Below are 15,026 nucleotides of genomic sequence, written 5' to 3'. Positions count from 1 at the left end.
GTGTTTTTTATTAGCCTGCAATGCTGACAATGTTTTGATTAATGATAGTGGGCTGCATTCAAGAGGGGGGTGATCATCCCCCCACTTATTGAAGTGGTTTGGAATGACTAAGACGATTTTAGCCCACTGTCTAATAATTACCCCCCCCCCCCCCAATTCTAAAAGTGGATAAAGCCTCTGAATGATACGATCACCGAATAACTAGTTACGCCTGATGTAGTATTGAGTGTTTAAAGTGCAAAGTCTACAGTCTAACCGCCTATTGTTTTCAACAACAGAAAAGCTTTATATGCAAAACAAGACAAAAACAATGATGCTATTCATCGTCATTACATGTAGGCTAATTAAACGCGAAAATATTCACAAAAAATTAGCATGCATGCATCATAAGTAGGCCCTAGGTGATTTCGAAAGAAAGTTACACTCGAATAAAATTAACAATTGAAAATCCAGCAATTGCGTATTACTCGAGTCCTCACGTAGATTGCTATTTTGCACCCAACATCTCAGAACTAGGCAACGTTAATCTCCACATATTCTTTTTATTATTTCAATTATCTCTTAATAAAAGATTTCATAGGTGCATTGCGTAGGAGCTAGGGATGCAGGGGGTACAACTGCACCCTTAACTATTCAATCAGTCGAAAATTTGGGCAAGAACTTACAGCATGTTCCAAAAATTTTATAAGATTGAATTTATTTTTGATTTTCTGTTCAAATAATCAAAATTATGCACGTAAAATTTAAAAAATCTGCTAAAATTAAGCATGATTTAAGTTGAGAGATTTAAGAAATAAATGTGTAATTTGTTGATAATGATAGTTCGAAAAATTTGAGCAGAAAGTATCCAGATGTTTACAAATTTTATGAAAAGTAGGCTATATGTTATCCCAATCCAATGTGCTCCAAAATTGAAACTAATGCTTCAAACGTAGGCCTATATCTTACAATATCACGATGCTCAGATGAAGTTGTAGGCGGCAAGTTTAGTTCAGAAGATTTGAAATAGCTTTTCAACATCTGAAAATAGTCAGATGCTTGCAAATTTTATGAAAAGTCTATCCTCATTGAAATGTGTCAATATTGACTTTGAAAGTGATGCTTTAAACACGAAACTTACAATATCAAAAGCCTACTCAGCTAAAAATGTAGTCTACATTAAGTTTGGTTTATAAAATTCTAAAAATAACTTTTAACTTGATAAGATTTTAGATCATTATGACAATTTGTATTGTGAAGTAGGCCGTGTGGACCTAATAGCCTACTAATCTTATTGATGTGAAATACTTTTTTATGTATTGAGTTATTGGCATTGTTATGGTGCTTTCGCATTATTTGGGCGATACTGGTAGTTGACAAATTTTACCAAACTATTGGGAGCAGTGTAGAATTTTTAATCGGGTGGCCTATGCTTTTTCGCAAACAATATTTAGGCAAGAATTTTTTCGCACACTCAAAAACTAACTTTCCCTTACACCAGGGGTTCTTAACCTTTTTAGTCTCGTTTACCCCTTGCCGAAGGAAAAAAGTAAAATTTATCCCCACCGTTTTGGTGACCCCTTGTGATGTCATCGTGTCCAGTCAACCATGCTTCACACAGATAAGTAGTTGGAAAAGGTATAATAACTTCAAATGCATGCTTAGTCAAATAGTCAGCGTAGGAAACTCTTCGACTAATCCACACCAAAACTTGGAAAAGTCACCATTGCACGATAAGAATTTGAAACAAAGCGTTGTTGAACATTGAAGATCAATCAAGTCATTTTTGCAAAGATCATCGTCAGCAATACTTTCTAACTTGGCTTCGAAGGGATGAGTTATCCAAAGAGCAGTAGGCTACTGGCCTACTGTTAAAACTTTCACCTTCGAAGTAACCGTCAAAATTCTTTTTTAAGACGGCAAGGTGCTGGCATATTTCGACTTCGAAGTCAGAAATCTCGTTGTGACTTCTACTGACTTTCCAATTATCAAATGTCGGAAAATTTGCGTAAATTCCTTTTTGAACTTTTCTATTCCACAAATCTAATTTTGTCTGAAAGCCCTGAATTTTATCATGTACACTAGGATGTCCCACTTTTAGGCGACTTTTTAGGAAAATTAGGTTCGGGTCAAATTCTGACTGGATTTTCGTCACTGATTTCAAAAATGACGTTATTTTTTCATTATGACGTCATCCTGATGCGCCAGCTAGCGGATTTTTGCTATTTTGGCCTCATCACGAATATGGTAAGAGCTAGAGAGTTGGAACTTGCGCCAAAATGACCGAAAGGGACGATTTCCTATTTGTTGTCAATACAATATGAAACGTCAACTGCAACAGAAAAGGAGTTATTTTGAAAAAACATGTTTTTGGTCATTTTTGAACAAAAAAATGGGAAAAACGGCAATTTTGCTTGGGTTTTGCTACAGTGATGCTTTTATTTCGATTGTTAAGCTGCGCCACCTTGTTTCACAATTAAGTACAGTGGTAGTAGCTTAACAATAGAATATAGTGACGCTTTTCTTTCGATTGTTATGTCATAAACAGTACATCCTAAAATAAAAATGATGCAATGTTGCATCATTTTTGTTTGGGATATTTTGCAAACAAGATTCATAAATTTTGTCTGGCAGATGGTGGTTTGATGAACAGAATTAAGAAAATACCAAAACCTAAGCCCCAACATCTGAAAATCCGACAAGATTGTAAAGTTTCCATCACAGATATAGCCGCAAATCATTTAAAAGCCAAGATCTTATGATTTTCTGAGCACAAAAAAGAAGCTAATGATTCATCTTTTTGGAGCGACCATATGTGTCTTCATGCTCTGGCAGCTCATTTATTGATAGATGTTCCAGGAAATTTGAATCCCCCTTTTTATCGTCAAGAAGGCGTGTCCTATGTGCGTTGGATAACAACAGCGAGTGGTTACTTAAGAATGCTGATTTTTGGATATTGTGTTGAGCCTCAGGATATCCCTAAACTTCTAAGTATGGTTTCTTTCATTGTTTGTGTTTACTTGCCAGCATCTTTGGTCATCCATATTAAACCTTCCGCTGCTGAAGGTCCCTCAATTGTATTGTTTACAAAAGATTTATTGCAGATAAATATGTTGATGAAACAGTATTCAACGCTGTTCTGACACATCGTTAAGCATGCATCTCCATGGTTGAGCCCTAAAAACGTTGCTTTAAGCTCTCCACGCTGAAGCTCCGCCTTTTGCTACTTGTCGTGTAATTTGCGTTGTATGCTACAGTAGAAACTCCTGCCGCGTTCCACGCATAATGCCTTTGGCCAACGCAACTGTTCAGTTGGCGCTCCCACTCTGTTTACTTGCTTGTTATGTTGAAGTGCGGTTCAGGTTGATAATCTTATGGTCTGAAGTACTAAGCTTAATTCATTTGTTTATATTTATTTAGATGTTCTATTTAGTTTGTTAAAGCTAATATAAGCTTGCGTAATAAAGTATGTATTAGTTCACGATAATTTAACAAACTAATTGAAGATGGATAGCAAGTTTATAAAGCCCAGTTTGTTCAGCGCTGATCCCAACTCTAGTCAAGCTAGTAAAGAGTGGAAACATTGGCATCGAACATTCGCGAATTTTCTTGCAGCATTTCCAGCTGAACCAGAGATCAGTGATGACGATAAACTGCGATGTTTGATCGCCCACGTTGATAAGGATGTTTACGATTACATCAGTGAATGTAATACTTATGAGCTTGCAATATACTTTAGAAAGATTATACGTGAAACCAAATAATCTCATATTTGCCAGACATTTTCTAATGACGTGCAAACAACAGGCAGAACAGTCATTAGATGATTATGTATTAAACTTGAAGCGGCTATCTCGAGATTGCAATTATAAAGCCGTAACCGCGGAAGTTTGCCGCAATGAAGCGATTCGTGACGCTTTTATATCAGGGATATTGTCTGCATCAATACGTCAAAGACTCTTGGAAAATATTAGAGAAGAAACCTTAACTCTCGATGCCATTTTTAATCAAGCTCGCTCATTAGATATTGCTCAGAAAAATTCTGATGTCTTTCTAGTTTCAAATCAACAGCAAACCTACTGCCAAGAAAACACATCTACATTTGCCAACACGATACAGTGTTCTCAGAGAGAATCGGCTGAACAAGAGATTTCCTTGCGTGAAAGACTTCCGTTAAATGAAAGTTGTGCTGCAGCTGATTTGAAGAAAAAATGCTCCCACTGTGGCTGTCCTGACAATCATGGAAGAGAAAGATGCCCTGCGAAGAACAGTAAGTGCTATAAATGTGGTTATCTTGGTCATTATGCAAGAGAGTGTCGTTCTCGTAGAAAACGAATTTCACAAAATCCGTCTAGTGCTTCTTTATTCTCCTTACATTCTGCTCCAAATAAAGTTAACTACACTGTGTGTATTAACGGTGTTACTGCAAGAGCACTTGTGGACACGGGTTCTACCCTAAGTCATGTGAGCAAACATTTTGCTTTAAAGAATGCAATTCCTATCGAACCGGAGTTTAATGAAATTGGTTTGGCCGTGAATAAAAAAACTTCACAAAGCGATGGATTTTCTACTGTTAAAGTTTACTTTCAAAGACGTGAATACGATAAAGTGAAACTTATCGTGCTTGATAATTTGTTAACGGACGTTATTCTGGGGCAGGACTTCTTGGCTCAGCATAAGCACGTAAAAATTAACTTTGGAGGTAGCGAAGCTCCTTTGTATCTGGGGGCACTAAAATGCGTGAAAACGGATATTTGTCCAAGATTGTTTCAACATTTATTGCCCAACTGTAAGCCTATTGTGACTAAGTCCAGAAAGCAGTCTGCTGCTAACGAAAGGTTTATAACTGAAATTATACAAAAAGATCTTCAGCAAGGTGTAATTGAGCCAAGCACTGCACCATGGCGAGCTCAAGTCCTTGTGGTATCTGGAGAAAATCACAGGAAAAGAATGTGCATTGATTACAGTCAAACTATCAATAAGTTTACGTTGTTAGACGGATATCCATTGCCTAACATGCAAAATTTGGTCAACAAGATTGCTCACTATTCTTTTTTTAGCACATTGGATCTGAAAAGGGCATACCATCAAGTTGAAATTCCTGTGGAAGATCGGCCTTATACAGCTTTTGAAGCCAATGGTAGATTGTATCAAAGCAAAAGACTATCGTTTGGATTAACAAATGCTGTACCTTGGTTTCAAAGAATTGTTGACAATATCATCGAGAGCAATGATTGTAAAGGCACATTTGCTTATTTGGACAATATTACCGTGTGCGGTAAGACAAAGGAAGAACATGATGAAAACCTTCAGCATTTCTTAACAGTTGCAAACAAGTGCAATCTCACTTTCAATAATGACAAGTGCACCTACTCCACAGACAAGATCAACTTAATGGGGTATGAAATAAGTAATGGCAGTTTAAGCCCTGATCGCGAAAGAGTGAAGTCGTTATTAGAAATGCCGGTTCCAACCTCAGCCAAAGAGCTACGACGAATTATTGGTCTTATGGCATATTATGCTCGATGGATACCGCAATATTCGGACAAAATAAAACCGCTTGTTGATAGTAATAGGTTTCCCCTGAGTGATCAAGCTATCTCGTGTTTTAACGAACTTCGGCAAGTCTTGGCAGAAGCCACTTTGAAGGTAATAGATGAAAACTTGCCCTTTTCAGTCGAAACTGATGCCTCGGATATTGCGTTGTCCGCAATATTACATCAGGCGAGAAGGCCTGTGGCGTTTTTTTCTCGGACCCTGAATTCGAACGAAAAGCGATATTCCAGTATCGAAAAAGAAGCTACTGCCATAATAGAAGCGGTTCGAAAGTGGTCACATTTCCTTTTAGGCAGACATTTTACTTTGATAACTGATCAAAATTCAGTTGCTTTTATGTTCGACCACAGAAGAAGAGGAAAAGTAAAAAACGACAAGATAATGCGTTGGCGAGTCGAATTGGCTCAGTATTCGTATGATATCGTGTATCGCGAAGGCAAACTTAACGTGGCATCTGATGCTTTATCTCGTGCGTATTGTGCCAGTACAACTGGGAACACACTGAAAGAAATTCATGAAAATTTGTGTCATCCGGGAGTTGTGAGAATGCAACATTTTGGAAGAACAATGAATTTGCCATACTCGATAGATGATGTGAAAAGATTGGTCACAAATTGCAAAGTTTGTTGTGAAGTGAAGCCAAGGTTTTACAAACCTCCAAAAGCTACATTGATTAAAGCAACGCAACCATTTGAACGATTGAGTATTGACTTTAAAGGACCATTGCCGTCAAATACTAAAAATCATTTCTTTTTAACTGTTGTTGATGAATTGTCGCGTTTCCCCTTTGTTTTTCCTTGTAGTAACACTACTTCTCATACCGTAATTATTTGTTTGAAATCTTTGTTCAACATGTTTGGTATGCCAGCCGTAGTGCATAGTGATAATGCAAAATGCTTTATATCCAAAGATATAAAACAGTTCTTAAGTGAGAGAGGCATATCCACAACACATTCGTCAGTGTATAATCCGCGTGGCAATTCACAGTGTCAACGTTATAATGGTGTTGTTTGGAATGCAATTAAGTTAGCTCTTCGTACTAAAAATTTAGAAATTTCACAATGGGAATTAGTTGTTCCTGAAGTATTGCATTCACTTCGATCGTTATTGTGCACATCTACAAATGAAACGCCTCACGAAAGACTTTTTAATTTTCCACGACGCTCAACTTTTGGGTTATGTGTACCTTCGTGGTTGACTGAAGAAGACAAGATACTGGTAAAACGTTTTGTACGTAACAAGTACGATCCACTAGTGGACGAGGTTCAACTTGTGAATGCATATCCAAACTATGCTGTGGTAAAGTTCCCAAATGGAAGGGAAGCAACTGTATCTGCCAGAGACTTGGCAGCGCCAGGACGAGACTTTGCCGACCCCGTCAACCCTGCTGAAGTGGAGAAATCGAATGAAGTGAACTCCAGAATTAGAAATGTTTCTGATGACATCGAACGTGAAATTACCTGTGAGAGGAGCTCTGCAGACGATGGTGCGGTTATTAACACGCAACCTATTGAACCTAATGTTGAATTGCAAACACAGAAAAACTGGCGTTCTGTTCGTATAAAAAACCCGCCAAAAAGGCTGAACTACAATTGAGCGTTTGTGTATTTATTGTACTGTAATTTTTATGAAGGGGTGAATGTCGTGTAATTTGCGTTGTATGCTACATTGCTACAGTAGAAACTCCTGCCGCGTTCCACGCATAATGCCTTTGGCCAACGCAACTGTTCAGTTGGCGCTCCCACTCTGTTTACTTGCTTGTTATGTTGAGGTGCGGTTCAGGTTGATAATCTTATTGTCTGAAGTACTAAGCTTAATTCATTTGTTTATATTTATTTAGATGTTCCATTTAGTTTGTTAAAGCTAATATAAGCTTGCGTAATAAAGTATGTATTAGTTCACGACACTACTGATGCGATAAGACAGAAAAATTTTCCAAGAACGTTGATATCGAGCAGACGCTTTTGAAATGTGGCAACTTACGTGATTTTTTCTCCGAAGAAAGTAAGATGGCTCCATGCATTGCATGTTTTTCATTTCCATCAGTGTTTTGGCGTATGATCGACAACAACAACAAAGCACTTCATTGGAAGACTGAAAGGCGGTGTGAACGGCTTGATTCGAGATGACCAAGATGATTTGGCCAAAACAGACTTGCGCATTTGTGCTGCTTTGCACAGTATGGTGTGATAAATAATCCCATTGAACTGTGTTGTGTTGTTGAATGGTGGTTTTGTTTGATAGATCTTTGAACTAAATGATCAAGGGTTTAACGTTTGCTAGTAGGCTATTAGTAATTGCAACATGCATGCAAAAATCAATGCTGAGGTAATTAATTGTAAATACAATATGCTACTACCAAGTACCACTGTACTTAATTGTTAAACAATGTGGCGTAGCACAGCAATTAATCGAAATAAAAGCGTCACTGTAGCAAAATTGCCATGTTTCTCATTTTTTTGTCCAAAAATGACCAAAAACATGTTTTTTCAAAATAATTCCTTTTCTGTTGCAGTTAGCGTTTCATATTGTATTGACAACAAATAAGAAATTGTCCCTTCCGGTCATTCTGGCGCAAGTTTCAACTCTCTAGCTCTTACCATATTCGTGATAAGGCCAAAATAGCAAAAATCCGCTAGCTGGCGCATCAGGATGACGTCATAATGAAAAAATAACGTCATTTTTGAAATCAGTGACGAAAATCCAGTCAGAATTTGACCCGAACCTAATTTTCCTGAAAAGTCGCCTAAAAGTGGGACACCCTAATGTACACCTATAATGGTAACCCTTTTTCCTTGCGTTTGCATATTGAGCTGGTTCAAACTTGAAAAAATGTCTGTCAAGTGAGCCAATGCACCAATAAATTTGTTGTCGCCAAAGTGCTTAGCCTAGCCTACTCAACGGGGATTTGCGTTCTTGAAGAAAAATCTCGATTTCACCATGTCGTTCGAAAACTCGAGACAAAACAAGATCCGTAGAGAGCAACCGAACTTCGGTGTGATAAAGGAGAACAGAGTGTTCTTGTCCGATCTGAGCACAAACCACTTTGAAAAGACGATGATTAAGAGCACGTGCCCTGATAAAATTCACACATTCAACCACATGCTTTCAAATATTCTGGAAGGGTTTTACTTGTCAGTGCATGTCGATGAAGGGCACAGTGAGTAAAAATGATGTTAGGTGCGCGTTTTTTCACCAGAGTTGCAAAGCCAAACTTAGCACCGAGCATAGAAGGGGCACCGTCTGTGCAAAATGAATCCAAATGATTCCAGGATATATTATTTTGTTGAAAAAAATTATTCATCTTTTCCAGAGCATTAACCGCTTTGGTAGTCGTCTCTAAACTTTCGAGTGCAACACTACCAGTTTTTTAATATCTGAAAAAATCAAGTTTTCTTAAATTTATGATTTATTAAATTTACCCCCTCGGTAGATGAAATTTACCCCCAGGGGTAAATTTACCCCCGGTTAAGAACCCCTGCCCTACACCTACATCAGACATAGGCTACGTATCGAAAGGACAGTTAATATCAGGTAATTTAACAATCAAAGTTGGTCACGTCTATAGCTTTAAAGCAAACTACTCTTATGCCTCCTGTTGTGTGCGACGCGAACACAACAGGTGCGGTAGTTAATTGCGCCGGTGACGTCACGATTTTCCTAATCCACCCGGCAGGACTGAGCAACTGTTAAAGCACGCCAACTTGAAGAAATCACTCGGTTTCCAATGACTGCTTCGCAGCAATGAAGTCTATACGGTTTTTCTGTCAAGAAATAACACAACATAAGACACTAGTCACAATTCAGCAAGCACAACAGTCGAACTGATAAACGTACCAAATTTGTTGACAAACAGTTCTCAATCCACTGTACGGTACACAAGTTCCACAGGTTGGCCAATGACGCACTGAATAAATAAATTCGCGATGTTACCTTACACAATTATTACGTAGGCTACCGTACCGTACAACCATAACGCTAGGTCAATAATCATTAAAAAACAAAGAAACGTGGCAATTCACTTGGCCTAGTTAAGATCGGTTTACGAGAATTAATTTCCATTAGGCTGACAAATTATTAAGTCAATAATTCAGTAGTAAACATAAATCCACAATTCACGACACAAATCAATCAATCATACAATTCAGAATAATGAACGTACCGGTAGTATAACCGGGATCAGTAAACCAAATGATGCACTTGCACGCGAAGGATTCTATAGTGATTGACTCTGCAATATTTAAGTTTGAAGTATTAGCCTAACAACAATTTACGCACATCAGAGATACGTTACGTTTGTTTACGGTAGAGAGTCAACATTCAGCTACAAAAAACATTATTACATCACAAGTACGCTCACCAGTAAGTTGAACTTTGAGATAGCAAGCTGCAAATATGGAATTCAGCCTACACGCAAATAAGTATTACCATAGCAGTTGTCAAACTTAAGTCCTGTAGAAGTACATAACAGAGAAGCAGCTAACAAAGCATAAACATCAATCAATCAACTTTCAGTCACAAACTACAGTAACTAACAAGTTCGGCTAGCTGGCAAACTAGCAGCAAAAACGAAAACGTCTCGAAAGTTCCATAGACAATCTCGTGGTGAGTGTTGCCATTTGCAAAGAGCGATAACATAACAATGAAGGGGAAACGACGCTAGGTGGCGAATACACAAATTAACGGGAGTAATGCGGTAAAACGAAAGGCAGGCCTATCAAGGACCTGTTGAAAATCTAACACTCCCGGGCCAAAGAAGGGCCAAACTGGCTCGTTTTTTTCATGAATAAAAGTTTTTCAACAGTCTATTGTCATGTAACAGTTCAGTCTCTTCCTCATCGCTCTGATCTTCCAGCAAAATCTCAACGGTGTCTATTGGTGTCTCATCTTCATCTGGATCATCTTCTTCTCTTTGGACAATTACACAAAGTTTGGATATTGGTCTCTTCAGAGATCCGGTTGCAGTCTTCACTTCTACGGAACGAACAACGCCGTGACGATCAGGAAATGTTTCAATTACTCTGCCTAGTGGCCATCGTTGTCTGGGAGCAGAGTCATCAATCAAAAGGACGATATCTCCTCTTCGGATATTCTCCTTTCTGTGAAGCCACTTTGCTCTTGACATCACAGATCGTGGGTATTCCTTAACCCACTGCTTCCAAAAGGTGTCTGCCAGAAACTGCACATGGCGGTATCGACCACTTGGTCGGTAGCCATCTCTGTCGCAGCTTAACATTGGCGGTAAATTCGATGAAGAATTCAACTTCAACAAGTGGTTAGGTGTCAGAGGTAAGTCGCCATCAACTTCCAGCTTCACATCGGTGAGTGGTCTTGAATTGACGATGTCTTCCACTTCAAGAAGTAACGTGTGCAATGTGTCATCATCGAGTGGTTGTTTTGGTAAGATGTTCATAAGAATTTGACGTACTGTGCGAATCATTCTCTCCCAGGCTCCGCCCATATGGCTGGCTGTTGGGGGGTTGAATGACCATTCTATTCCTTGTTGTCGAAGGCTCTGGTGGATCTGGTTCTGATTCCACTCATCGAGGGCTTGCTTCAAGATTCTTTCACAACCCACAAAGTTGGTTCCATTGTCAGAGAAGATTTTCTTGATGGGGCCTCTGCGAGCTATGAAACGCCGTAGGGCATTTATGAATGCGCCAGTTGTCAGGTCTGGTGCCACTTCCAAGTGAATGGCTCTAGTTGTGAGACATGTGAAAAGGCAGCCGTATCTCTTAATGTCACTTCGTCTGTTTCGGACATTTAGCGGCCCAAAAAAGTCAACGCCAGTCTGTGAGAATGGTGGCTGTGACATTTGTAACCTTGCTTCTGGCAGTTCTGCCATGAGCTGTTGTCTAGGTTTTGCGGTCCTTCGTCGGCAAGGCAGGCATCTTGCAAGTACGTTTTTAACCGCAACTTTGGCATTAACTATCCAGTATTTTTGGTTAATATTGTTCAGTGTATGGCTTTCACCCATGTGCTTCGATTCGTTAGTATGACAATGTTCAATTATCAAGTCCGTCAAGTGGCGCTCTGGAGCTATGATAGCAGGATGTCGCGCTTCGAACGGTAAGTCGGCTCTTTCGATTCTTCCACCAACACGTAGAACATCTTTCATTAGGACAGGGCTGAGTTTTTCGAGTGGGATCCTCTTGGATTTGGGCATGTTTGGGTGTTCTCCTTTGGATAGAGATTTGATCCAAGCAGGAAAACTCTGACGCTGCTCGTATTTGATTAACTCAATTTCTGCCTCATCAAGTTCTGGCACACTGATTGGTTCTTTCAGTGTAATCTGGGTTTCGTTCTTCATGCGCATCAGTAAGTATGATTTGAATCTCAGGAACCAGGCTACTGATAGTTTCAGTCGGCGCAGAGATGAGAAGTAGGAGATTAGCCTGTTTGTTCCTTGGCTTTCAGTTGTAGAAATGGTAAAGGTTTCGATTTTCCTCTTTGGTTTGTAAGCAGCAAAGATATCTTCAGATTGTGGTTGCTGAGCGGTTTGATTGGGCCATTCTTCTGGGGGTTTCCTCAGAAAATCTGGGCCATTGAGCCACATCCCAGAATTCAACAAGGCTTTGGCCGTCATGCCCCTTGAAGCTTGGTCAGCAAGGTTCTGCTTCGTGTCACGGACAAAATTTGAAATGTCAGATTCAGCACCGAAATTGCCTACACCTGTCTCTTTTGGTCGAGTACCTCTAAGCAACCAGCCTAAGGGTGTCCTGACTGCATCAGGTCCTTGCTTCGGGATAGGTGCAAAGCGGCTTTCAATGCATCGGTGGGCGACAGCATGATCATTTCCGATCAACAGTGTAACTGTACCATGGCCCAATTGCTTCAAGTCAATGCCTTGGAGGTGCTTGTGCGTTTGCAGATACTCCGGAGAAGGCGCTGGAGTTGGCTTGGTAGGTATCTTGTCAACGACGATCACATCTGTCAGTTCTTGCACTTCGCCGCCAACTACTGGTAGAACTTTCAACGATACAGTTGAAGAATTAAAGGAATATGGTCCACTCGAAGACAGTGTTTGCACCTGGAAGTCACCAGATGGCTCAGGTTTCAGTTCAAGCATCTCTACAAGTTTTTGTTCACAAAAGGTGCGGTTTGAACCAGAATCTAGGAGAGCATAAGTATGTATTACCTTTCCTTCTCCTGTCACACGTACGGGAACGATGTCCAAGTAAGTTGCCGAGTTGCTGGTTCTGGAATGGAAGGTTTCTACAACTTCATTTGTGTTCCTTTCTAATGGTCTTCTTCCGGGATCATCTGGCTGGCTATCATTTCTTCTATTAGCAATGGGGTTGGGGTGTCGTCTCTGGATTTGTTCTCCAGTTGTGACCAAGTACCGATGTAACAGAGAATGATGTGATGAGCTTCCGCATTCAGTGCATTTACCTCGGCTTCTGCAGTCGGCACGTATGTGATCTGGTCCAAGACAGTTTAAGCACAATTTGTTCTTCCTTACAAATTGCTCCCGTTCAGTGACGGATTGGGCTTTGAACTCTTTGCAGTGTTGCAAATAATGTGTATTATCGCACAGGATACATTGTATGAGTCGCTTGTTGCCAATTCGGAGCTGTCCGGATCGTTCAGTAGGTTTTGTCACTACGTTAAACAGTGAAGCCTTTTGTTTCCCTTTGGTGTCAGGCTTGTTAAGTTTGTCGACATTTGATGAAAAGAGTTTCACGCCATAGATTGAATTGGCAATCCTAGATTCGTTCGTTATGAAGTCAGCAAAGTGTTGAAATCCAGCCACTTTTCCAGTGTCATCATTGATTTTCAGAGCTTCAATTACCCACTTTTCTTTCAAAGACACTGGCAGCTTATTCGCAAGGCAGGTGATAAACTGCACGGTATCCAAGTTCGAAGCTTCGGTGTTTGAGCTCAATGATGAACAACATCTTTTTAACAGGACGGACAACTTCTCCAATTGTTCGGGTTCGTGGTGAGAAATTCTGGTAACAGCTCTCAAGCGTTCCTCGCAAGCATGCGCAATAACGTGTGGTTGGCCATACCTCCGTTTTAATTCTTCCCACGCTTCATCATAGCAGTTGTGACCTTCGCTGCTATCGGCAAGGTGCCTTATTTGTTCACAGACTGCATCACAGCAGTGCTGCATGAGGTAAGACATCTTCCTGTCGGGTGTCAACCAATCAGAAATATGGGACTTAAAACGGTGCCAGAAAGCCCAGAAATCGAGCGGGTCACCAAAGAATTTCTTAACATCTGGTTTAGGTAGAAGTCGTTCTGAAAGATCAGGTTGTCGGCTAGTATAGTAACAAGGGTAATTTACCTTTTGGTCTGGCATTCTTGCAGACGTTGCAGTTGGTTCTTGTTTGTGCCGCTCATCACCGTGACGCAGAGGTTCCAGGTGTGTGTCTTTGTCAGTGAAGGTTTGCTGTGGCAATCGTACGGGTGTCATTGATCCAACATTGATAATCGAAGAAGAATCATCTTGCCAGAGTGCGGCTTCAGTTTCGGCAGCTTTAATTTGACGCAGGTCTTCAGCTTCGGCTCTCTCACGTTCAAAGCGAGCTTTATCCTGCTCCAACTGAGCGAACAAGCGAGCTTTATCCTGTTCCATACGAACTAGTTCTTCTTCCTCTCGTCGCCTGGCATCATTCTGCTCTTTTGTCAAACGAGCTAGTTCCAATTTGGCATGTGCTTCACGTTGACGCAAACTATACATTGTACTCGATGACCGAATGCTTCCGGATTTGGAGCGGTGAGAATGAGTACGCAAGGACGAGTGATGTGAGCGTAGTGGAGGAGTTTTAGTGTCTGTCCTCTCGCATTCCGAGAACCACTGTTTGACTCTATCAGCAAATTCTTCTTTACCTTGAATGTAATCCCGTTTGGTTGAAAGACCTCCTGGAATTTGTTCATTGTCAGGGACATCGACACAAAGCGACATTAAAGAAGCATAATTTTTATCAATTTCTAACAGGATAATCTGTACTTCTGTGAGGTTTTCACGTTTGCTCATCAGCTGTTCACCACGCTTGTAGCTGTCTCTCAAAGTATCAGCTGCTTGTAGAATAGCTTCGGCTTTGGAATCCATAACTGTGTATGCAAATCCGCTTCGTAACAGCATAAGCTAACTTCAGCAAATGAGAGATGTCACGTAACACTGATGGGAACTTGGTAAGTAAACGCAAATTTGATCGTCAGGTTGGTGAAGATCAGCAGTTTGGTTCAATTGACGAAATCAGCTTCAGTTCAAAGATGGTTAAGCTTTGATGTCAAATTTGAAAAACGATGTTGTGTGCGACGCGAACACAACAGGTGCGGTAGTTAATTGCGCCGGTGACGTCACGATTTTCCTAATCCACCCGGCAGGACTGAGCAACTGTTAAAGCACGCCAACTTGAAGAAATCACTCGGTTTCCAATGACTGCTTCGCAGCAATGAAGTCTATACGGTTTTTCTGTCAAGAAATAACACAACATAAGACACTAGTCACAATTCAGCAAGCACAACAGTCGAACTGATAA

General features: G+C 40.3%; 1 protein-coding gene across 1 annotated transcript; it reads right to left on the bottom strand.

Annotated features, from left to right (window-relative positions):
- Window positions 1–10,315: 10,315 nt before the first annotated feature.
- Window positions 10,316–14,593, bottom strand: LOC145764347 (uncharacterized). The gene has a single exon (XM_082575964.1). The coding sequence runs from the start codon at window positions 14,591–14,593 to the stop codon at window positions 10,316–10,318; it is 4,278 nt and encodes a 1,425-aa protein (XP_082432090.1).
- Between the last annotated feature and the right edge of the window lie 433 nt (window positions 14,594–15,026).

The sequence above is a fragment of the Aplidium turbinatum genome, chromosome 2 (assembly GCF_918807975.1).
Source record: "Aplidium turbinatum chromosome 2, kaAplTurb1.1, whole genome shotgun sequence".
Lineage (NCBI taxonomy): Eukaryota > Metazoa > Chordata > Ascidiacea > Aplousobranchia > Polyclinidae > Aplidium > Aplidium turbinatum.
The sequence above is the reverse complement of the archived record's forward strand: the minus strand, read 5'-3'. Positions and strand labels throughout refer to the sequence as shown.